This window comes from Pholis gunnellus, assembly GCF_910591455.1.
Source record: "Pholis gunnellus genome assembly, chromosome: 2".
NCBI lineage: Eukaryota > Metazoa > Chordata > Actinopteri > Perciformes > Pholidae > Pholis > Pholis gunnellus.
Window position 1 is genome coordinate 11,680,738 of NC_136536.1, and position 25,281 is coordinate 11,706,018.

The following is a 25,281-nucleotide window of genomic DNA, read 5'->3' on the forward strand; positions in this document are numbered from 1 at the left end:
TTTATGGTGGTCACGCTCCACGCTGGTCTCCTTTGTGTTCTGCTGAAATGATTCCTCTGGAGGCCACCGAGTTCTACTTCTTAGTTTGGATGGAAGACAGACGGGTCGACCGGGTTTGTGGTTCTGCTGCGGAAGAAGCTGCTTTTAGATCACGATTTTTTGCCAGAAACACAAGGCCTGATACTGTTTCACTAACTTCTCTCCCATTCCATTAGAACTCAGCTTGTCCTAATCATGATCATACTCTACAGACTGCAACAGGAATGCAACACCAAGGATCCCAATGGATATCAAAGCCCATTAAACTGAATCAAAATGGTTTTCTTGACATTCATCATCGTGTTAACTTTACATGAATGCATGTGGGCTATTGTTTGATACTTCAAATTCCTCCCCTCACACAAATATTTGTCACTCACTTGAGAATGAATTAATGCCATATTTCATTATGTTTTGTTTCACTGATGACATAGTTTATATGACAATAACAATATGAGTGTAGCCAGCATCCCCAAGTTTATAATAGTTAATGCCTCCACAGCGGATAGCCATGGCCGGAGGCATTATATTTTTGGGTTGTCCGTCCGTACCATTCTCTTGAACGCGTTATCTGAGGAATGCCTGGAGGGAATTTCTTCAAATTTGGCACAAATGTCCACTTGGACTCAAGGATGAACTGAATATAATTTGTTGGTCAAAGGTCATTGTGACCTGACTTAAAACATTTTTGGCCATAACTCAATTCATATGCTAATTCAGACACACACAAATGTGATGACATTTTACACAGCCATGGATGGAAACTGCAACTTGACTGGGTGACAGAGGCATACAACCAAGAGACGGTATTTCTGTCAATGATTAGTCGATTCATCAACTACTATTTTGCAAAAGTTCAGTAAAAGGTAACCACGCATTAATACATTTAAGGGGAATCTGGTCCCATCCTATCAGCTTGTTGATAAAGTTATCAGAGTGAAAACAGTATGGCTGTAAACAGTGAGGAGCCGTGTGTGTGGGAGACGACTGAGACAGACGTCATGGTTTCTCAGGACTTACTGAGACAGACCGTCCACACCGCAGTGCCTGGCCCATAGAGTCGTGATAGCGGCCGATCGTAGGTAGTCTGCTTCAGCGGGAGGTGTGTGTGGTTGGAGAGTGGGATGACATATGCACAGTGGTTTAATGATGAAAGCCTGTGTGTATGTGTGTGTGTGTGTGTGTGTGTGTGAGAGAGAGAAAGAGATGCGGGAGTATAGTTTGAGGTAGCCTCATACACTGAGAGATAAAATGAATGACTGCTGCTCTCATCATAACTATCGAGCTACTGGCCCCCCTCTCTCACAGAAAGGCATACGGCTGCCCTGCGCCTCGCCTGTCAACGAAAGGCATTTCTCTTTGGAGAGTATGTTTTGACTTTGCAAATTCTGACAGAATTCCTTGCCGTCTTTCCCACATCCATGACTCACGTGACTCCTCAGTGCAACGTTTAACTTCTGTTAAACGTTTTTCTGCACAATTTCACAGAAGGCAGAGCGACGTGGCTACATATTTCATCGAGTGGTTGTTATTTTGTGCGACCAGGCCAAAGCAAACTGAAGCCTGGTAAAGAATGTAATCATTTATCTAAGACCAGGGGCAACATGCTCAATTTGACCTAAAATAGGGCTCTGTGGTGCCCATAGGGATAGGGAGCTGGTGTGCATGAGTGCAAATGTAAATGTTTCGTTGGGTATTTACTATTTCACTGTTTATTTTAACAAGGTATGTCGAAGCTACTGAGCTGCTGCAACTAGAGGCCAAAGCCATGTTTGGTTTGTTTGTACTTCATCTTGTGTTTGATGCGTGTGGAGCGTCAGTCTTGTTTAATCTGTGAGGAGTCATCGGCGCTTCATGATGTGAAGACCGAGAATGTTATAATGTGTCTAGCTTTGCCGCTTAAGTGGCTACGTCCCTTGGAAAGTAAGTGAAAAGTACCTCTTCAGCTCTGTCACTTAAAATGAGAGAAACATACGAGAATAATCAGCTCGCCTCTTTCTCTGTCCCACATTATCAACCCTAAAATCCCATCTAACACACCCATGGCAATCATGAATTGCTGGGAATTGTATCTGACTTTGGTAGTGTGAAGCTTTCCCATCATTCCCTGAAGGGTTTAATGTCCCTATCGCTTGTGGACTGACCTACCAGAGCTTTCAGCTTGGCTGTATAATGACTGTCATTAACCTATCAAGATCTGCCGAAGGGTCCTGACTGCTTTTTCCCTTCCCCTCCTGCCACTTTCCCTCCATTGCCAAAACCAAGATGGCTCCTTAAAATCTTTGCGCTTGCCCTCCGGGGAGCAGAGAACACCAAAGTCTGAAGTCTAATTGGATTAATTTGTAAAATAGCTGTGGAGATTTGGACATTATCTATCGTTGTACCCATGGCTGGAATGTAGCTTAACCCCCCCCAACTGGAAATGTTCTAGCCTCTCACCGTCTCAGTCAAATTGTGGTCTCTTGATGGCCTGAAGTGCTTTTCTTTTATTTCTTTTATTGCATTCTCATGTTCATTAAATAATGAATTCCTTTCATTGCATGTGCCTTTCCTTTATACAATTCAAGCCCTGAGCTGAGAAAGGCCCACTTGGGTCAAATGTGGAATTAATGCTTTGCAGCAGTGAGTGAATGGTGCTTTGTCTGTCGGTAGAAAAAAAACTAAAGAAGACTGAGTTGGAGACAGGGAACTACATGCTCTATGCCCGTGTGTATAGGTCTCAAGGGATCTCAGGGAGTCCATCAACTTTTCAAATTGAACTACGCTTTTTTTAATCAAGATGACATTAATTAAAATTCAATGGAATGTGATGTGCTTGTGGAAATTATAAGTCGGCATGTCCTGTCATCACATGTGCTTTCCCTTTGTAACTCATTTGTAGACCTCTGGAGTCTCATTGCATCGCACTGTGCCCTACCCCAGCTGCATCTGCTAGTGTTTTGGTTGGTACAGCTCGGAGCATTTTGTGTTTGTGTGTGCGGCTGTGTGTGTGTGGCTGTGTATGTGTCTTTGTGTGTTTCTGTTCTGTTTTGCGGATGTTCATCAGATAAAGGCTTTTGAACCCAACAACTGGCTATTGCACCACCACTTTAGTGACATGAGGTTAGCCGCAGAGGGGCAGATGCAGAGACACAGTCCCATAAGCCGATGGGCATAATTAACTAGTATAACGCTACTAAACTAGCACTGAAGCTGATTTAGTCACACCATCCAATGGCTGTGTTATTTACACCTCTCCACAGAGTTTAACTTCTTTTCTCTTCATGGATCTAACCATAATTGTCTTGACCCAAGCCGTAGAAGGGAGAATTTCATCTTTAAGATGCCGGGCACGAATGGAAGACATTACAGCAGGAAATTGGAGAACGCAGCCAGAGGCTGAGCACACTATTCAGTGTCTAGATTCATCTTCTCGATGAATCGGCGGTCAATGGGATAATTACTTTTTGTGGTACTTTGGTACCGCAAGGTCTCCAGTCACAATAGTCCAGTAGTGTATACTTTTCACCAATACTACTTAACTTTTCAGGTTTGGTCTAAATGTTTCTGCCCATAATGCTTGTTTCACATTAGCCTGCTACTAACCTCAGCTCCTCTTTTTCTCTGTCTCTGTCCATCTCGCTCCAGATTGAGAACCTGTTGGAGCAGTTAAAGGATAAGGACAAACAACTGGCTGGGTTGAGGGAAAGGGTCCAGGGCCTTCAGACCGACTCCAGCAACACAGACACAGCGCTGGCCACACTGGAGGAAGCTCTATCAGAAAAGGTACAGGACACAGGGAGGGATGAAGGGAGGAGGAGGAGGAGGATGGCCTTATTGAAAAGGTAAGAGGTCAAGAAAATCTGACAGAACCTGCTGAGAAAAGAGACTCGAGGTGAGGGTCAAGGTTGCTCTGGTAGAACAGTTGCTGGAGCGATAATGTGAAGAATTATGCACACTATTAATGAAGGAAACTAAAACTTGTTCGTCAGATATAGACATAACAACAGACTATACTATATAGACTGAATAAAAACTCCCGAAATGACACCATTTGACTACCAACTGGTCTGGGAATTTTTACCCACTGAGGCATACTTGACTTTCAGGAAGTTAGCATACGGCTTAATTAAGTCGCGTGGTTTCCTATGACTCAATGCCATAATTCACTGACACAGCCTCCTGATTTATAGATGTTGGACCACACTAGATGAGGTCCTCTATGAAAACTGTAAGGGAGCGAAGGAGAAGGGAGGTCTAAGGTGAACGTAGATGGAGGATTAGTCCCTGTCTGTAACTGCGCTGAACATAGTGAGGGAATGATCCGTGGAATAAGTTTTGAAAAGGGGAGGAATGGAGGGATGGAAAAGTGGAATGGCAGGCAGAAGAGGCACAGCCCTGATGGAAGAGGTGGCCTCAGAATTAAGGGAGGAAGGGGTCAAGGAATGTAAGGATGGCGGCAGAGTAAAAAATGAGTAACTTCTGCAAGGCATTTGGAAGAAGAAGACAAAGAACAGAGCTGGCAAGAGGAACCCAGTTACAAAGGATCAGACTGGGATGGAAATTCAGTTCCAGATAACACAGCCATTCACATAGAGAGGAAAAAAAACCGTGAGGGTACTTAATGAAAGAGACTATTATTATTGTAATTTTAAGTCTCAAAGGACTTTGTAGTGCCGGTCCAATGTTTGTAAAATATCAATATCATTGATTTTAGACTGGATTTACTGGCCTACAAAGCCTCAGAAAATAGTATAATGAGCACAGTAACATATGCATCAAGTTGAACTAAGCAGACTAACTCCACATGGGTGGACGGGTGAGCATTTGTTGTTTTCTGGCAACATGATAGAGCAGCTGGTCTCCATAAAGCTTCACCTCAACACCATTTAGCTAGCATGCCATCACTGACATTAAAAGATCAATGGTCTTGTTGGCCACTGTGGTTTTTTGTCTTCAGTAAAATGCAGTCCATTTCATTGCACAGGTACATTTACCCAATGAAGTCTGAATTTGCCATATTCCCTGGTAGAGGAGTTAATTTTGAGAGTGATGTTTTTCATTCTACACAAGCCTTTAGCAATTTGTTTATGAATTTGCATTCTTGGTTATCGGTGCCAGTGATTTCTTATTGGAGACTGGCTTATTCACAGGTTAGATTTGATGTTATATATACTATACTGACCATGACCATGCAGATGTCAAATCCTAGTCTGGAAGTAAATAAAGTCTACCTTGAACTGACTGGCTTTATTTCAGGGGGACTTGATCTTGTTTAGGTCTGTTGCATGTTTGAAGTTGAACACATTTGTTGGTACTACAGTATTAAAAAAGGATTTATTTGGCGCTGTAGGCTCAAATGGTTCCCATTTACGTGTTTGTTTGTACTGCAGGCAAAAAGATGGATGCTGGTTTATATTTTGTTGGCACTGGCTGCTGCTTAAAAGTTTATAGAGTTCCTAGTTAGGACAGATGTGGATGTCCAGCTGTACTTCTTGTTTTTCCAGTGGCTGCCACAGTTTTTATGTTAATGCCTACATGTTTCTGTTTGCTACGTTGTTGTTACTTGTGCTCTGACCTGCCAAGTGCATACTCGTCTTAGGGACTGAAGGGACAAGGTCAGTACAAAATGTGAGTCTCTCCTGACTGGAGAGTATGATTGGTTGTTACCAGCTGTGAATGAGCCGGTCCTTGTGAAGCATATTGCAAACAGCTGATGCCAATCAGCTAATACAAGCCTGACTTCAGTGCTCTGCCTGACCTAGAGCTATGCTTCATTACTGACATTTTAAAAAGGTGGTATTAAAACTAGATCAAAGTTTGGTTCTGAATGGGAGGTATCACATTTGTGCTGAGTCAGCTTACAAAGCCTCCTCAATAAGAAATGTATGTCCTTTACACAATGTTAAGTGCTTTGACACTGATCATGTGAGAGCAGGTGAAGTGGAGTCAGACACAGGGGTGCTTGAGTTCATGACAGATATGTGTGGAGCGTGGAGTGTGTCTATCTGTGTGTGTCTCCCCTATAGGCTGCAATTATTTACTCAAATGGTATTTCATTTTATTTTACTTGAACTACACTGAATTTATTGACTCAACAAGAAAAATTATTGTTTGCTTTTAACTCACCAAAATTAATCTATTAATAGACTAGATGTTGGCTTATGTGTTTTTCACTCACTACATAGATGTTTTCACTTAAAATGATCTTTTATCACCTACATTTGTTTTTGTTGCTGACAGACTTTGAAATGAATAGTATAATGGCAACAATAAACTGTAAATCCCTTTTCTGCCTTGGCCCGTCTGTTTACCAAGAAACCACTTCTGATGCAGCCTACATATAATTCAGCTAAGATGAGGAGAGCGATGGCGAGCTTTTCAGACTCTGTGGTCAACACAGGGTGGGTGTAATGTGTTTACAAGAGCGAGTGTGTGTGTTGCTAATCACACTCCCTGTCACAAACCTGCTCTTGGAGCCAGTTGCTAGCCACAGTGCTGTGGTTCTAATTAACTGGCTGGGGCATTGTGCCCGAGCCGAGCCCTGCTCTTTGGTGTTTGTATATGCGTGTGCGTGTGTGTGTGTGTGTGTGCCTGTCTGTTATGAAATGTGCGTATTTTTGTTGTGTTTACGTGTGCTCCACACTCAAGTCTCATGGAGGCAGGTTTTATTATCACATCCCGGTCCCTTTCGCAAAATCCCAAACATCCTAGAGATATTTCATAATGTCGGGAAAACACCCAGGACCTATTAACCATGTGGTTTCTCTCCCTTTATGATCTTTCTCTTTCTTACCCTCTCCTCCAAAGCCCACTATGCAGTGCGTTACTGTGCCAGGTCTAGTTAGTGGGTGTATTTGTTCAATTACCCAAGGTTTTAAAGCTGCCAATCATGCAGCGATGCCACATCGTAAAGCCTCATTGCTGAGCTGTGCTCTGTGCCTAAATAAACACCTGAGTAAACACCTTGATAATCACTTCAGTCCACACCTAAACACACACACACACATACACCTTAACACACACCTACTACACACACCTTGCATGCTCCGCCACCCATGGTGTGGACCTGGTCTCAAGCCAAATGCCCAAAGCCGTGGTCCTCCCACTGTCCGATATGATTAAAGAATAGAGAAAATGATGATGCAAACATTCCGACTGGGCTTATCAGCAGGCGATGCAGAGTCAGGAAGTGATCTACAGTACTGTCCAATCTGTCTCTGTCCCTCAACCCTTCTGCTTCCTCCATCTCTCTCTGTTCTAACTTGGCTCTGATCTCCTCATGTCCATGCTATTATTTATGGCAGTATTATTTATGGAAGTATTATTTATGATGGGCATTTATGAGTGTGTTTTTAGCCTCACTTTGTGAGGCATGCTGGCGGGCCTAAACAGCCAGACCCTGGCTAAAGTTATTCAATATTGATAGGAAAGAACTGAAATCACAAAGGGTTGACAATCTTTTGCACGCTGGGAGCAAAACACACATTTTAAAAATGTGAACAAGCTTTGATGCAGATGATAGCTATCTAGGCTCTTTACTATAATACTGCTCACACCACTCATCAAACTTTATTTTCTCTTGTCCTTTTACTATTTCAGGAGCGAGTAATTGAGAGTCTGCGTGAGCAGAAGGAGCGGGAAGACAGGGTTCGGCTGGAGGAGCTGGAACAGATGAGAAAGGAGAACCAGGTATTAAAGGACAAACTTTCGGCCCTGCAGCCCCAGAAACTGTCCCAGAGTCAGCCTGCTAACTCCGTCCTGACTCAGAACCAGAGGCCTGATGGAGCGGTCAGTATGGATTGTTTTGATGACGTCATAATACCGTAGGATGTTTTGTAGATAACTAAAAAGTTGTGTGCGTGTGACATGCAGTGTTTTTGTAAACATGTTTTGGATATTGTATTCCATTTTATATGAAATATCGGAAACTAAAATGTGTGGTTGAAACGGTGTGCATGTTGACACAAGCATTGAACACAAGATTGATAGTCTGGTATGTTTATGGACTGCAGACAAACAGCCATCAATTTTTCATCGTTATCCACATCATAACAGATTTGAACACGCTTCGCCTCTTGAGCCCAAACACAAAATCTCGTTTCAAAGACCTCATAAAACAAATAATAACAAGTACCTTTCACTGTTGAATACTTCAAACGGACATCATGACGCTTTATGATTATTTTTCATTGTACAAAAATAATTGAAATAATTAACTTTTACAACCACTCTGCACTGGTTGTAATACACTACTTGCACCATGTATTTACACTGCTTACATCTACAGTAATAGTAATTCCGCTCTCTTACCTCCGGTATGCATCCTCAATATTGTTAGCAAAGGGCCTGCCTACACGTTATCCCACAGGATAAAGGGATGAATTAAGAGAGAGTGATTTATGCACGTAAAAGATCCTTCTAACCCTGTCCGGGTGCCAAGTCAGAGGCCTGGCTGTCTTTTTTCTCCCTTTTTCTCCTCTTCCAGGCTTACAAGCCAGGACAGAATCTCGCCCTGCCAGAATTCATGAGAATGTTTTCTTTTATTCTCATAAAAAGCATACACACGTCTCATTCCTGTGAAATGATATCTTGTTGAATGTTGATGTGGCACCACATGAAAGGGACAGCAGCTCCATAACTCTTTGTAGCAGGCAGTTTCACACTCTGACAGAAGTGTTGCCATAATTGGACTATTTTGTGTACCTGGCAGCAATCAGCCCTGTTATGTAAACCTGCAGATTCTTCAAAAACACAGCTGATGTTTGTGTGTTTATATTTGTGAGTGTGTGTATGTATATGTGTTTCTTTCTGTGTGCCCGTTCATGCAGGCCAGTACAGAAACAACAGTTGAATTTATGTTTGTGCGGATGTGTGTGTCTGAATGTGTTCAAGTGTGCAGGTGTGTTTGATCTTATTATAGTGGAGTGATGTGTAAAAGGTTGTGAGGCTGTAATAATCAGTACGTCAGAGGTGAACTGAAACGGTGCCTGAGAGTAGATTCTGATCCAACAGACCTACCGCACATTGACCTGAGAGCCATCAGGCAGTGTATAACACGATTTCATCTGACAACCACATGTACTTTGGTCTAAATAATGGAAAGTTCAGTTTTGCACCACAATACAATACAATACAATAGAAAACAATACAACTTTATTAATCCGCAAAAGCTTCAGTAGGTGCTGGAGATGAAATGTGATGTAACAATAAAGGAAAGCTAGGTTATTTACATTGGGCATTTCCTTATTGTACTTCTTAAAAAAAGTGTTTGTCTATATAGATGAATCAGGTTTTGACACAAACTATACAGCAACATGTGCTTGATAAATAATATAATGAAACAATTTCCTGAGAAAACTAGCTGAATTTCCCTTGTGACTGTAAGATATTGCTGCTGTTGTGCAAAATAATTGCGTTTGGACAATGTGATCATACCAGAAAAAAAGTATCTTCCTCACAAACCAGCTTGATATACAGTTAATGCTTTGGGGATCATGACATGAATCCAATAGTTGTATGAGAAGCATATTTCTTTCAAGTAAATCTCAAATTCCTCCACAAATGGAGAAATAAGCTTTTTGCCTGACGGACATTTACCTCTCATGCAGATGTTGAGTTTGCGTTTGCCATCAGGTCGTGTAGACACGGTGGCCCACTCACTGTATTTGCAGATGTTTGTATTGGTGACTCAGTCAAGCTGTTAGCGGAGCTTTTTATCTTGACCTCAGAGCTCTGTTGACTTCACTGCATCCTCATCCTCTTCCCATAAAACAGTATTTGTTGATACCGGGGTTAATAAAGGACTTCTGGAACTAAACACTAGCTCTTCAAAGAGAACATTGTAAAGAACCACAGGGAAGGCAATAACCTTTCCAAAGAAGCTTGGCTTGATTCAGCAAGCAGTCGCCACACCTCAACTCACTTTTGAGTCCTATTCAAAAGACTCTTTTCAAACCAGGCGGATGTCATATCTTCTTACCTTTTTTGTTGCTTTTTTCTTTTTTGTTGGTCTCTTTTTCTTTTTGACAATAACATGGAGATAAGACTTTCAAACATCGACATTGTCAGTTTTTGCACTGACAGATCATTTCATGAGATTGAATGCTGTCATATCCAAGCTATGCAAAGACAAATATTACCTTTAGGAGGCAAAACATTTTTTAAATGCTACCCAACCTCGATGTGACTGTGTATCCTCTGACCCACTTCAGATCCTGGTGGCCACACATATTTAAGTTATTTGTAATATTTACACTTCTGAGACATTTCCAGGAATGATAATAATAATTTCGTTGACCAAATATGTAATCGTATCTTTACTGGCCTTCCCCCTCCTGTCATAATATCACAAATTCCTGTTGGACCCAATGTCCTCTCAGCCCCTGTTTTCCCCCTTTCTGTATTTTCAGTTTTCCACTGAAAGAACATAACAAACTCTGGTCCACTTAGGCCTAATGCGTTTTGTGCAAGCTAAGATTGGGTTTGATGCGTGTGCACGAGTGAATGAGGCTCGGTTTGGAGGTAACGGGGGTGAGGACGAGGTAAACAATGACTCTTGCCTTCCAGAGGGCCAAGTGTTCCCCTTTTTCACATCATGTAGTCCTTAGTACAGTCACATTTGTATAGTATACACATTAGGTGACAAGCTTTCGGGGCTTTTTAAGGTCACATGTGGCACATTGTAGACAGGTTAATCAACGTCATATCCACGGACATACAAATGTGAGAACAAAAAACAAGTACACAGAATAAACGAGTTTTAGTCTACAATAATGTCATCGTTGACATTTTTTGTGTGTATTTTAACATTTACAAATGTGTTCCTGCTAAGTTACCTCAGTATGCATGAATGTTCTCTAAAGATCTTTTTAAACGTTTTGTTGTACTCTGTGTGCTGTGCCCATGGCAGTATCTGTTCATATTCAGGGGCCAACTTATGCATATAGTTTATTTGGGAAATTATAAAGTAAAAAGAGGCATTTGTTCAGATTGGCTCGTGATAATAGTTAACAGACACTCCTTGGTTTTTTTTAATGACAGACTCAAGCAGAGCTACATGTACAGTCCCAGACCTATGTAGACCCAACAATAAATTGCTCAGTGTGTGTGCGCGTGTGTTTGTGCGCGCTCACTTGATGATGTTTAAACGAGTGGCCTCAGCTGTTTCAACAAGTTAAACAATCTTCGCAAACACAGAAAACAGAGTGAAGTGCAGACCAAGCGAAAGAGAGAGAAAGATAATTCAAGGGTACAAACTTCCTTTGGGACATTTTTCTCAGAGAAGAAAGAATTCATCAACTCTTTTTTTCAACATTTTACTTAGATTTTTGTTTTTGATGTTTGGTGGTCTCATAAAATCGCAGCCAAACAGAGAGAGAGACAGTAATTTTATAATGATAATGACTGAACTCCAAACTCTACATGACGGACGCCCCGGGGAGGCATCTGATAGACGCAAACCACAGAAAAGCAAGCAGCAGAGGAACCGGGGGGGTGATGAAGGGATGAAAGCGGATGAGGGCACAGATTGGTTCCGCTTCAGCTAGATTGTGACCCTAACCACATACTCAGGATTGACTTACCTTTTCCTTTAGGTTTCAAGGCTACCCATGCACAATGATCTCACATCTGACCTTTTGTAATTGTCAGTGTCCAATCTCTCTCTTATGACTGTTCTTTAAACTGTATTCTTATTTTAACATCTGTTTTATCCATTTGTATTAACTTCTAGGTTCCAGCCAAAGTAGATAAGCCTCCAGCAGGAAGCCCCACGGTAGGTTCTCTTATTTTATGCCTCTTGTTTGTTTGTTTGTGCCTGCATGTGTGTGTGTTTGCAGCAGAGGCCATTTTAGGACATCTCAGACTCTCCCAGATCTCTGTTGCCAGACCTGGCTTAGCTTTAATCTGTCTGAGCTGTATTTTGTCACGCTGAGCCCAACATCCATCAGCCGTAGCTGCCCTTTGTCATTTTCAGCTACTTTGTCATTTGAATCCTTCCTTGGTCAGCCTCGGCTGCGCTGTCAGTTTGTTAGCTTCAGGTGCACTTTGTAAGGCTAATGCTTTTCTTTCTCAGCTTAAACTGACATTTTGCCAGCTTCACCTTTACTTTCAGCCAAATTCTTACATGGTAGCATGCTAATACTTACAGTTAACAATGTAACATACTAATGTATTAGCATAATGCTAACTTAATGATATCATACCATGATACCAGTTCCAGTATATCACTTTTGGATATATGTATTGTTTGAAGGTACATCTTTATGATTATGGTGTAGATTTGATTAACTAATTAATTAAGTTAATTCCTATGTTGCTCAAATTATCCCAAACTAATCTGTAGCTGGTTCATAAGGAGTTCAGAAGAACAATGAGTTATTTGCTAACAAAGGACAGCTAACGCTAATGAATGTTAAAGTAACTGCGACAACTTGCAGGTTAAAGCAGAGCAGTGCTTGAAACACTGAGTCTGGGATGTCCTAAACGGGTCACTGTATGCTTTGATACTTCCATAATAATACACTATGTAGTGTATTGTGGATCACTAATGGGTCCACTTGCTTTCTGTGTCCTGTCTTCTTCCGAAAGACCCAAAACACGGAAGAAACAGTCCGGAAGTGTCCAGACATCACAGATCGTCTAAGGCTTCTGGAGCAGGAAGTAGCTCGCAACAAAGAGGAATCTGGGAAGTCACAATTGGAAGTTGACAGGCTAATGGCAGCTCTAAGGGATGCTGAGATGGACAAATTGTGCAAGGAGAAGAAAATCGCTGATCTTGAGAGGTGAGGGTCAAAAATTCAGTGACATTCATATACATCACAGGACACCACCTGGGTGTCCTCAGAGAGCAGTGTCCCTCCAAGTGACCGGATCTTTGTAAGATCTCAATTTATTCCTAAGTGCTCTATTTATAAAGCAGTAATCCACGAGACATAAACTGTCTAGATTTAGTCCTCCCCAGCACTTGAAACCACTTCCACGCTGTCATGCTTTTTGCCTGATGTAATCACACTCTAGAAATGCACAGTGTTACCTACTGTTTGCACATGTGATGGTTTTAATCATGTGGCTTAATGTCCTATTGTTTTTTTCCATGTATCAACGTCTGCAGACCTGGGTAAGTAGTTCTCAGTGTGCCTGTTAAAAATATCATCATGATACCGCCGGCATTGTCCCTATAGCCATCGCTTTTGACATCAAGCCATGACTGTTTGGTTGGTTTTAAACTTTTCCAGGTATAAAGTTGGAAATTGGGGCATTTTGGCTCAAATCTGATTCCCAGCAAGCTTAGATTTGACTATCCCAGTGGGACAGTAAATGTACTATGCATTTATGGCAAACAATCTCGGTCTTCATTCCTTTCACAGCAATAACACAATGAGAGACTTTATATGTTTCCTGACTTATGTCACTGGAGACGTATAGCCTCTCAGTTGCGTTGACCTGCAAAGCTTCTTCCCATTGCATTGCTATCATGTGTGTTTTTGCTCTTATCACACTGTTTTTACAGTTGTCTGTAAACCCAATAGCTATTCAGCAATTGCGTGTGTGTGTGCTGTATGCGTGTGCTTGTGTGCTTTTGAGTTGCCAGGAAGGCAGCCAGCAGCATACCAGTGGGAGGTGGTGAACCCAGCCCAGACACTGGCTGTTTATACTTCTGTGTTTATTACTGGTGCAATGCTACTCAATTATCATCTGATTTATGGATTGGCATGGTGTGTATACATGCCCAAAAGAGTGGTTGTTTAGTGCCAACGCAGAGGTGAGTGCTTGCGTGTGTATTTACTTCATGCGTGTGTGTGCATGTGTGAATAAGAAGCGTAGAAAGGGGCATGGTTGTGTCTGTACAAAGTGTGTATCTGAAGCGATTATAGTTAGTTGTGTGCCGGTCGGCGAGTCTGTGTATGTAGATTGATAGTGGGTGGTTTCTCTGTTGATGGATCGCCTACTGCATAGACGAAGCCATGAGTGTGAAAAGGGTTTGTGAAAGAACAATTTTGGAACACAAGTTGGCCCAATCGAGTGTGTTAACGCTAGCTTTGGTCCTGAATGGCTTCGAATGTATCTGGATGGGCTGCATGTGCCGAATCCAACACAGTTTCCTGCCGCATTCATTACCCATTTTACAGACTTTGGCATGGAAGCCATGTGTTGACTCAAACTGCCTGGGAACGCATGAGCATCAAGTATAATAGCGATACAGTAACTCCCGCAGAGTTTGTTCACACAGTCTAATCTCAGTTTCAATGCTTTTGTGCATGCATCTCGCTTCTACCTCTACATGTGTTTGCTACTCGCATGCGGCTGTCACCAGAGTGTGCTCATGCACGTGTGTGTAAATGTGTGCGTTCAGTTTTGGTGCGCAGCCCTTTGTGGGATCGGAGCATTTGAGCTCAAGCTTTGGAAGAGTTTCTTTACCCTCAGCTCGTCCATCTTTTTCGGGGGCTGCTGTCTCATTAGTGTCAGACAGTCACTCCTATCAGTCTGACCCCTCCCCTCTGGTCAGCATGGAGGGGCCAGAGGTCGCATGCAGGTCAGTTGCAGGTTATCAGAGGAGGATCCGCTGCAGTCATACACTGCCGCTGTAATATATTGTAAAATAAAACACAAGAATTTCTGCATTTGTGTGTGTCTGCACACATGTATTATGTGACAGCATATGGGTGGACGAGTGTGTCTGTGTGCTGATTGGACTTCTGTATAAGACAGTGCGAGACACGTCTGGGCAGAGGATGAATGTCTTTTTAATCAGTGTTTCTGTTGGAACTCAGTCAGATGGCCTATTAACCGCTATCTGGATGGAGAGAGAGAAGAACAGATGAGGAAAAAGACACTTTCTCATCCTGTTGGCAATGCAGCAGAGAGTCAAAGATGAATGTAGCCAGCAGGTCATTGTAATAAATACCTTCCAGCACAGGGGAGACTCGTTCACAGCTATTTCTTAGCTTAGATCTCTCAGTGATCTGCTGTAAGTCATCAGTGATAACATTTGGAAGTGTATTGTTGGTGTTTTATTTACTGTTGTGTGTAGGTGTAAATCCTAGCTAAACTACCTAAGTGATCAGAGACACTGAACAGGCGCTGTGGAAAGCATCTCTATCAGCTTTATTAATGTTAATAGAACTCTGAAAGCCATGGTTACTGATCTCTTGGAGCAGTTTGAGCACATATGGTGGACTAAAATGGAAAAATGTATATAGTTCATGGTATGACATACTGGGAGTGAATCATTCTAAACTTTTCCCGATGAATTCAATTAAGTAGAATTGTGAGTGCTTGCCCTGCATTATGTCTCTACAGTTTTTGTAGTTGGTAAGATGGTATTGAATGTCTTAAAGTAGAAGAGAATACAGAGTACAGTGGATAGCCTTTTATAAACATGTTCAGTTTTATTTAACCTTAAACATCAGCAGTAAGTATGCAGATGTTAATGCTTTTAATAGGTTACATGTAGGTTTTGTTAACAAGTGGAAATATTTTATACAGTTCTCAATGCTGTTCCTGTCCTATACTTTTAATGTTCTTGCTGCGATGTGGGAGCTAAACTTTGAGAAATTAATCAACCTCCCAGTCTCACCATATCACAACTATTGACGTGGTAATCACTCTGGTATGTAAGGGAGGGTTTCAGGAAAAGGGAGGCGTGTGTGTGTGTGTGTGTGTGTGTGTATGTGAACGTATGAACTTCGTGTGTGTGTGAGTGTGAAAGTGTGTGTCTTGGGTGACTGAGAAGAATATGTGTTGGTAGTGTAGTTGGCGAGGGTCTGTTGGCTGGTAGAAATCTACGGTTTGGACGAATATTTATACACTCAAAAAGAACCATTTGCACACATGAAGACACATATCATGTTGGGCCTTATTCCTATGACCACAATCGAACTCCAGATGTTGAGAGCATCGGTCTTTTGTAAACCACACACACTGTATGCATGCACGAAAACACACACATAACCTCAAACTGTCTGTTTACAATATTACTACATCAAAATGTTTGTAAACATTGTGCATTTACTTGCGTTTTTGCAAGTGTCCATACTATTTAAGTGTCCATTTTAGCTTTGAAGAAGACCTATCAACTTCCTGTTTTACTGTAGAAATATGGACAAGTAGTCCCTGCACCAGAGAGGAGTGTTTCATAACACAAATATCAAATACAGAGACAATACCCAACAGTGAATCACACTACATCTCCTCACATTTAGACACGTAGAGACACAAGCAGACTTCTTCCTCTCTAACCTTCTTTCACTCTGTCAGACACACACAGACGATATACAAAGGCAACAGTGAAACAGCATTTGTGTTGCGATAAGAGTCGACATATCTAAGCACCATCGAGCATCTATCAGTAATAAACAGACTTTTACTGTTTGAATCTCTCAGCACTGCATCTAGACCAGCGCCTCAGATAAAACTTCAGACTCCAGTGTTGATCCGACGGCCTCTTGCTATACTTTCATAGGCCCTAATTTCTTCTCCTTCTCTCTTTTTCCTGTACCCCTCCTCTTTTTGGAAAGAGAAAATGTATTTAGTTCAGATCATATCTGCCTTATTCTATATATTGTGCAACCCTGAGTACTAACTGGACTGGTGTGTCTTTGTCTGCTTGAAATCAGAGGCTTTGTTCCACTCTGCTGTTTATTAAAACAGAAGAGGAGAAGACAGAGTAAGAATTAAGAGTTATAAAGGGGAGATAGAAATCTGGACTTTTTTCTTAAAAGGTTGTTACTCCTTTTAACCTTTATTTACCCGGGAAAAGTCAACTGAGAATACATACTCTTTTCCAGAAACACCCTAGTTAATATTCACAGTTTCCCACATTGAGATCTGGGAGCGTCTCTGTGTGACCGCAACTTCCTGCTGTGGGCCACTCAGCAGCTCTACAGAAGCCATTCAGTTACTCTTTGTGCCTGGCTCTAGGGCACGTTGGCAGTACTCACTGAGCGAGGTTAGACGATCGTTCATTCATTCTATTTTTCTCAATGTCCTTCTAAATGGATGTAAGTTCCAAGAGGCAAAACATGAGAAACAAACAAGAGGAAACGAGTAAGGGAAAATGGAAAAAACAGAGTGGATGAGAAAAAGAAAGAACGCTAGAACTATTTATTGAGACATACACGAGGAAAAAAATAACAGAGCTGTGCTTTGACAGCCAGAAATAAAGCGGAGCTGCTTATGTTGGAAGGCGGATGTGTGGAATGCTCAAGGTGAAAAAAGCGAGAGGAAATGTGAAAAATTACTTATTACGTACAGTTCTGGACTCATTCACGGTGCTCTCTCTCTCCCTCCCTCCTCTTTCTCTCTCTCTTTCTCTCTCTCTGTCTCACTTCATCTTTCTAAGAAATGTCACAGCAATGAAATACTTTTTTCCCCCCTTGAATTGACTTATTTCGATACTCGAAATCACAGTTCTCCTTCATATTTTCCACTCACATGCAGCCCAGCCCGTCTGCTCCTTATTCACACTTTATTTGCCCTCATTTGCCTTCTCAGTGGTCAAAACACTTACTTCATTTTGCACTGATGGGTTGATGGGTGTTTATCCGCAATGAAAAGGGACCAGCATGTCTGCTGGTTTATACACCTGTGCCAGTGGCGGCTGTGTGTGATAGCTGATATGCCCTCATGGCATGTTTGCTCTCCATGGACATACCTCTGAGCTTATGAAAACACACACACAGACATCAAAGATCAGAGTATAAACAGATAACGTCTCCTCCTCCTCTGCACTGTGTAAATATGTATGCACGTGTGCATGTGTGTACATATTCTTCATTCATAATGGTAACAGAATTGAATGATAATCTTTATTTACACAGCCCTTTTCAAAACCCACTCGTAAAAATGATAAAAAACGTATAAAATCAACAGCAGAGTCATAAAAAAGAAAGAAATAAAGAAGTAAGCCAGAGACATGAAATGACAGGCCTAATAAACTGACCAATGTTGTGTTTTTGTACAAGGGGAGTAATATCAGATGTAAATACTATCCTGGTCTGTCTTCTGTTATTATAAACAAATATTTTGGTTTTAAAAGGCACTATGTTGTGTCTGTGTGTGGCAAGGTGACTGTGTGTTCAATTTATTCATCATCTTGTTAGGTATTTCACATTAATTGCATACCAACATCACTCATACAAGCTGACAAAAGCACACACACACACACACACACACACCATTCTAAGGGCTGTGACAGCAAATATTTGCCCATATGTGGGGGCAGCTTGTATGTTTTGCCCAGAGTAAACACACCCGTGTGGATATGGAATAATAATGTGGCGCGTTTTAGCAGCTGCTTGGTCACAGCCTGTTTACAGTGTTGGAGGGTTCTCTTAAGCGCTAATTTGTCACTGTCAGCTTTCTCGCACTTTCTTTGCATTTGTTTTTCTTGAAGTGTGAAGGCCAAACTGGGAGCTCAAAGACTGTGTTTTGATTCTAGGTTGAAAGTGTTTGTGGGAAGATATAGATTGCGTATAAGGGCAGCTGTGTGTATCCTACGGTGTATGAGTTTTGTGGGTTCACATGTGTGTCCACCAGTGAGTGTATTAAGTATGTGAGTGTTTGTGTGTGTGTTTTATGCATATTTCTATATATTTATATGTATATATATGTTTGTGTGCGTGTGTGTGTGTGTGTGTGTGTGTGTGTGTGTGTGTGTGTGTCTGTGTGTCATAGTTCTCAGGCTAAGTAAGTTCAGGAAATGACAAGAAGCAGCTCTTTGTGTGGAGGTAAATGCACCGCCGTCCTGGCAGGTTTTGCTCTGTAATCAGGACTTCGGCAATGCACAACACTGACAGCAGATTTATTATCCTGTGTGTGTGAGAGTGTGTGTTTGTGTGTGTGTGTGTGTGTGTGTTTCTATGGACTTATTTATTTTCTAAAAACACATGCACTTGTGTGTGTGCGTCTGTGTCTTCCTGTCTTCTTTTTATCTGTAGACTGACCTCATTCACATAAGGAAAATGTGTGTTTGTGTGCGTGCATGTGCTTCCATCTCCTGTCTACATGTGTTTGTGTGTTTTGTTGTTGAAAGATTTACACAGCAGTGTCTCACCTCCATCAGTCAAGTCTCGTCTTGTCCCAGCGTTACTAAGACAAGACACATGCACAGTGCTTCCCTGCTTTACCGTACACACGGATCAACCATTTACCTGTATGATGCAATACGCCAGCTTTGTTTAACTCTGAAAATGTAAAGCAAAACCATGAGACATAAAACAACATTTATCTATCTATCTATCTATCTATCTATCTATCTATCTATCTATCTATCTATCTATCTATCTATCTATCTATCTATCTATCTATCTATCTATCTGTCTGTCTGCCTGTCTGTCCGTACCTACGTCTATATTTAATATTTTGTTTGTCATATTATGTGAGGTACAAATCTTTTTGTATTCTATGGTTTTAATGATTGAGTTACATTTCTTTACTGAGTGTCTCTTTATCTGTTGTCACCCATATTTCTCTCTCTGAAGGCAAGTGAAGTCTCCTAACATCCAGAAGCAGACAATGGTTGGTGAGATGAGGAAAGATGCCCATACTGACGGACATGCACACTCTTTGTCGCAGGTTTGTGTGTGTGTGTGTGTTGATGGACATGTGTACATTCTTTGGCCTCAAGTTTAGCTCTTCATCACCTATTCATCTCATAGTGTGCGGATTGGCTCTTACTGTACTCATGTATTCTGCCCTCTTCTTTCCTCCTCATCTCTTTTGCAAGCTGTTCCTCAGAAATGATCATCTTTTCCCCTTCCTACATCTCTCTCAACATTCTCCCGTTGTGTATAATTTTGCTCTTCTGAGCAACGAGAGCCCTTTTCCAGTCTTTCATGCTTCCTGCCCTACCTCCCTCAGTGCATCTCAGAATCTAAGTGGAAGAGACAGGCATTTAGTCCTGCAGTATCAGCTCCATACGCCAGCCAGGAGCGCCGGCATAATGGCTCAGATGGGAATAGTAAAGAACTGATTAGTGAGGCAGGAGAGAGAATCATGATTTACCATTTTTTATTTGTATAGTTCTCCTTAGGTGTCAACAAGAGTGTCAGCTGTTTGCTTGACAGTGTGTGTGTGTCTGTGTGCATGCTTATACGCTAGCCTGCAGAGCAATGCTGAGGTGTTAATATGCAGAACTCAGCCATGCCAGGTTATTCCCACAGGACCGATGAAGTAGAGTACACCTCTCTGTACCTCTCTGCCAAAAAGAACCAGAGCTGCTCTCAGCCTGTTTTTGGTTGAGATATTTTGTTATTTCTGTGTGTGCTGGCAGGCAGCATCCAACATCCTATTTCCTCTTCTAAACAGCGTTTGAGTAGCACACATTAATATTTCTACAACCTGGAAAGAGACATGAAGTGAGTGCCAGAAAGAAAGAAAGAAAGAAAGAAAGAAAGAATGAGGTACAGGGACAAGTGCAAGGGAGAAGTGGAATTGATGTCAGGGAGATAGATGACTTCCATAAAAAGAGCAAAGGGGGAAGTTTCAGAGGAAGCTGAATTTTGTGTTGGTGTATATTCAATGTATTATAAAATACTAACCAGAGGTAATACATGTGTTCAAGCAAATGCAGGAATTCAACCTCAAGTTTATTGTCATTCAGCCATATCAAAACCTGGCCGATGCTGATGTAAGTATTTGAAAATGTAAAAGTCAGTCAGTCAGTAGGTAGGTAGCTGAAACTGAAAAATCTTAAAAACTATTTGATGTGATCACCTGAGTTTATTTTTTAAAATTTGTTCAACCCTTTGGTATATGACTACTACCTGAAAAACATTACCATCAGCCTCAGCTGCACATTATTTTAGCATGTTAGCATGGCTGTTGACCAGTTTTAACATTAACTCTTATCATTAACAAACATAAATAAAAATTAGAATCCCTTAAATTTGGTTATTTATGAATTGTGCTCAGGTGTGCTGTAAACATTATATTTTACAGTTGAAAACTCTCAATACTTTCTGTAAGGCATTTCTGTACTGCTTTTTCTCCATTTTTGTTTTATTTCTTATCCGCCAACATACACGGCAATAAAATATATCTTTGATTTTATCCGTTTTGGTCCAATCCACATACGAATATACAGTTGAACAAAATGGTGTTCCTCTATGACGCCAATGTGCAAAACACAAGCATAACATGGACAAAACAACAATCCAGACAAAACACAAATCAACAAAACCCTGAGAAAAAAAGACCCTGAGAGACCTGTCTAACAGCACAATTTTGACTGTACATAATATAACAATATATAAGAAAACAGTAGCAATGTTTGAAAAAGATTCTGTAGAACATGTAAAACGTACTACTTAGTACTTAAAAGTACTAGATAATAGTTGTAGGGACCAGCACATATTCCAGCTCACCATCTATATAATACAATGAGTTGTGGCCTCTATCTCCCTTTCTTTCCCATGTGCTCTCTGTCTTTCTCTCTCTCTCTCTCTCTCTCTCTCTCTGTCTCTCTCTCTCTCTCTCTCTCTCTCTCTCTCTCCCCATTTATCTCTGGATCCATCAGGAACACAGCACGCTCCGAGGGTAAATACAAACAAACAGTGCCTTCCCTCACTGCGCCCTCTCCCCATCCATCCAGGGGAGTTTATGTGGGATAGAGTGATAGCATCTCTCCGCTCCATGGTCTCCATCGCGCCACGCTGCACTTCACAAACACAGAGAAAACACACATCGGAAACGTTCACTTCAAGCCTTCACGCAAGCCTTTTATTTCTCTTTTATCTGTAACGGAGAAGCATCAGCGACACTCGATACCCACCCCCAACCCCTCTGTTTAGAAACACAAGAATTATAGAAAAACCTGGGGACAGTTAAAGAAGATAGACAAATTCACTCCAAGCCTTTTCCCACAGTCTGTACATTTGACTGAAACTGTATTTGAAGCTTCTGGCCATGCACACATGCTTAACATTTTTTAAATCATGAAATAGGACACACAGAGGTTGATGCTGCACACTTAACTTTTTTGACAGAGACAGATGTATGTGTGGTTTGTGTGCCTGTGAAGCCGAGGATTATAGGTATACAGCTTCTGGAAATGTGCATTCTCTCACTCTCTGCTCGTTTATTTTAGTGATTATAATCCCTCCATCACACCAGAAAGGGCTAGACTCCATAATGATCCGTCCCAAGGGCATTAGGTGATGATTGGTGCTGCAGAGGCAATTATCTTTCCATTTCTCCCCACTCTCTGTATCTCTCTTGCCCTTTTTCCATTCTTTGCTTTCATGAAAGCCAGCAATATTCTCTTGTTACTAATAAAAATCACATAACACACAGATATGCACTGAGACAGACAGACAGACAGACATATACCGAACATATGCGGACACACACTCACACACATATGCACAGGCACACACAGGCAGACACAGCTTTCTGGTCGGGTTTCATTCATGGGTCCAGTGGTGGCAGCCCCATCTCAGTGGGGGGGGAGTGTGTGTGTGTATGAGTGTGTGTGTTTGTGCGTGCATGTGTGTGTTTCTGTCTGTTAGGCGGGGTCAGACCAGTACTTGTTGATTCTGGTGCATCGAATTACTGCCCGTCTGTCACATCCAATTACAGCTTTGGACTGCTGACGCACACAGCCTGCCTCTGTATGTGTGTGTGCGGGTGTTTGTCGCTCACCTCCAGCTGTGTCGTGCTGACGTGACGAGCCACAAGTATCCGCTTGCGATTTGGCTGGCTTGGCACTATTTTCATCACACTCAGGGGTAATACCATCGCTGGTGTTTCCGTCAGTATCACTGAATAAGTCCGATGATTAGCCTTTTTGGTCATAAATAAGTATTTTTCATGAAGTAAACCAGCTATTTAATAATTGCTATTGAATCTTAGGAGCTTTCTTGACCACTATCAATGTATGATACAGGGACTCACTTTAATATTTATTTGGGGGCAGTAAATTGGTCATTCAGATGCATCCTCCATGTTCCTGGTTCCCTTGACTCTTTTTCGTGTCCATGCATTTCATGTTTTATTTTTTCTGCCCTCAGAATAGACTCACCATGTGTGAGCCACTGATTGACCTAAAATCTAAAGAAAATGTGCCTATTTGGTTCATTACTTTATAATAACCTTAGACACACGCACACTAACGCTGAGCTCCATATATCAGCAATTACCTGCAAAGCTTCAATTGTTTCTAAGCATTCTGACTTCTTACTAACTGGCTTTTACATGTAGCCATTTCTGAAATGAAATATCAGTTTAAGTGCTTTGGGAAACGTTGAAACATTTCAGCCGGGGAATTTTCTCTTTTACTCGTTTTTTATTTCTTGCTGTCTGGATAGAGTTTCCTACGCACCCTTGTTGCTTCCAACAATGTCTGTTGCTCTGGCAACTTGTTGTGTTGTACTGCGTCATGATGATTCATACTTCTACAACTGTGTTATCAAACTTGTGGTGTTTCCAGTTCAGTTCAAGTTCCAGCTTCCAGTATTTAGTCTAACCCTCAAAACACCCATCTACCATTTCTTCTATAGACGCTAGGTAATTGCTCTCACTCCCATGCAATGTATTCTTATAGAAACTCAAGTAACTACTATCTTTATGTAATGTTGTACAAACTGTGGCTTAACAAGTGTTAACATGATATTTCATATTCAGTTTTTCATATCAGAATGCTAATTTTTTTATTTATTTTATTTCCTACATCACACCTCTAGTTTGTGTAACTGAACTCTTTCTTGCTCAGTTTGAACGCGTCTCCTTATCCTTTTAACTCCAAGGCTTCTGCACGGCTCCCAGAAAAGTGCGAACGTGTGAACTTGAAAGCTAGTCAACTATTGAGGAGTAGGAGGGAGAGTTTAAAAAAAAAAGAAAAGAGAGAGAATCAGGGGTTTATTATTTCTGTCCAGTGTTTTCTTTCACAGTTCCATCACCCAGTGTGGAGAGGGATCCTTTTCCCCAACACACCATAGGTGTCAGGGAGGCCACACACAAACTGTGCATGTGAAAGCGCATGGTCAACTCCACACACCCACACTCACATATGCGCACAATCCTACGGATGTCAGCAAAGGTCACAGCACTTACACACCCTCTCTCTCCATCACTCAGCACTCTCTTCTGTCTTGGCTGTGTCTCTTTCTTCTTAGAGAAGTCTTGCTCTTCTCTCACCCCAGCTTTCTTTTTGTTTCTGCTTTACATGGACTGGATTACTTTTAGTGGACAGATCAACAAATACACCTTTTCTCAAGCTCAATCTTTTGCCAATAAAGTGTTATTCCAATGCAAAAACATTTGATGATGAGTTTTGAAAACGAAGTATACTCAAAGAAAACACTCTCTCCCTGGCTTTTGCTACTTTGCTTCCAACCCGCTTCCTTGTCCTCCTCCTCTGAACTCCTTTAGCCCCCTCAGTTTCCTCTTTCAGCTTCCCAGGATGCCATGCGGGAGACGGCCGAGGGGATCAGGGAGCTGGAGAGGGCACTGAGGGAGAGCATGAACACCTCCGCACATAGGGAGTCTCTCTGGGCGCAAGAGGAGACTGCCCGTGTTCAGGCCCAGAGACAGGTTTACCTGATGTTTCACACACACTAACGGGAGATTCGAAAACCAAATACTGTATTCATACACACACAGATAGTCCCATGCATCCCTACCTTTAAAATTGAATGCAGGTAACAGCTCACCTAGAACTAAGATTGACCACTGGAAAAAATGTGAGGAACTTAACTGCAGTGCACACCCATGTGGCTAAGAGTGTAACTGCAGGCAGACTGCCGTTAATGAATGATCCTTAATCCCATAATATGTCACTATTAAACAACAATCACAACATCATCAACAACAATAGTGTTATGTTTTAAATTCATGTCCGTTATCTCCTTTTCTTCTTCATTCAGTTTTGATTCTCTAAACATGCCGTTGTTTATTTCCCCCCTCTAGACTGAAATTTAACAATGAATCAAAAAATGTCCATTTTATGTTGCTCATTGAGTTTGCTGTTGCATGCTTGAAAATGTGAGCAAATGTTTAACATATTGTGAGTTTATGTGCATGTAATCAGAATTAATTAACAAATGTGTAGACCTGTGGTCTTGATGGAGTACAGGCTGCCCTTTTACTCTGTTTGTCCTGCTATCTGAGAGTCTTTCTGACTGCCAGCTGGTCAGTCTACACTTTTAAGAAAGCCTAAAAAGTTTATGTGAGTGCATTTGTAATGCCTGAGTGTGAGTGTGTGTGTGTGTGTGTGTGTGTGTGAGTGAGTGGGAGAGAGAGCGCGGATGTGTCTGTGGTGGG

At 41.6% G+C, this 25,281-nt stretch overlaps 1 protein-coding gene across 1 annotated transcript in view; it reads left to right on the plus strand.

Moving 5' to 3' along the window:
• LOC306703824 (ERC protein 2) overlaps positions 1-25,281 on the plus strand; it is a gene marked incomplete at its 5' end in the record, with an annotated part of 136,073 nt that overhangs the window by 39,488 nt on the left and 71,304 nt on the right. The window contains 6 exons of the mRNA XM_079169935.1: positions 3,667-3,804; positions 7,621-7,809; positions 11,753-11,794; positions 12,610-12,803; positions 19,503-19,596; positions 24,400-24,552. Of these exons, the coding sequence (XP_079026061.1) occupies positions 3,667-3,804; positions 7,621-7,809; positions 11,753-11,794; positions 12,610-12,803; positions 19,503-19,596; positions 24,400-24,552 (810 nt within the window). The remainder of the gene's footprint in view (positions 1-3,666; positions 3,805-7,620; positions 7,810-11,752; positions 11,795-12,609; positions 12,804-19,502; positions 19,597-24,399; positions 24,553-25,281) is intronic.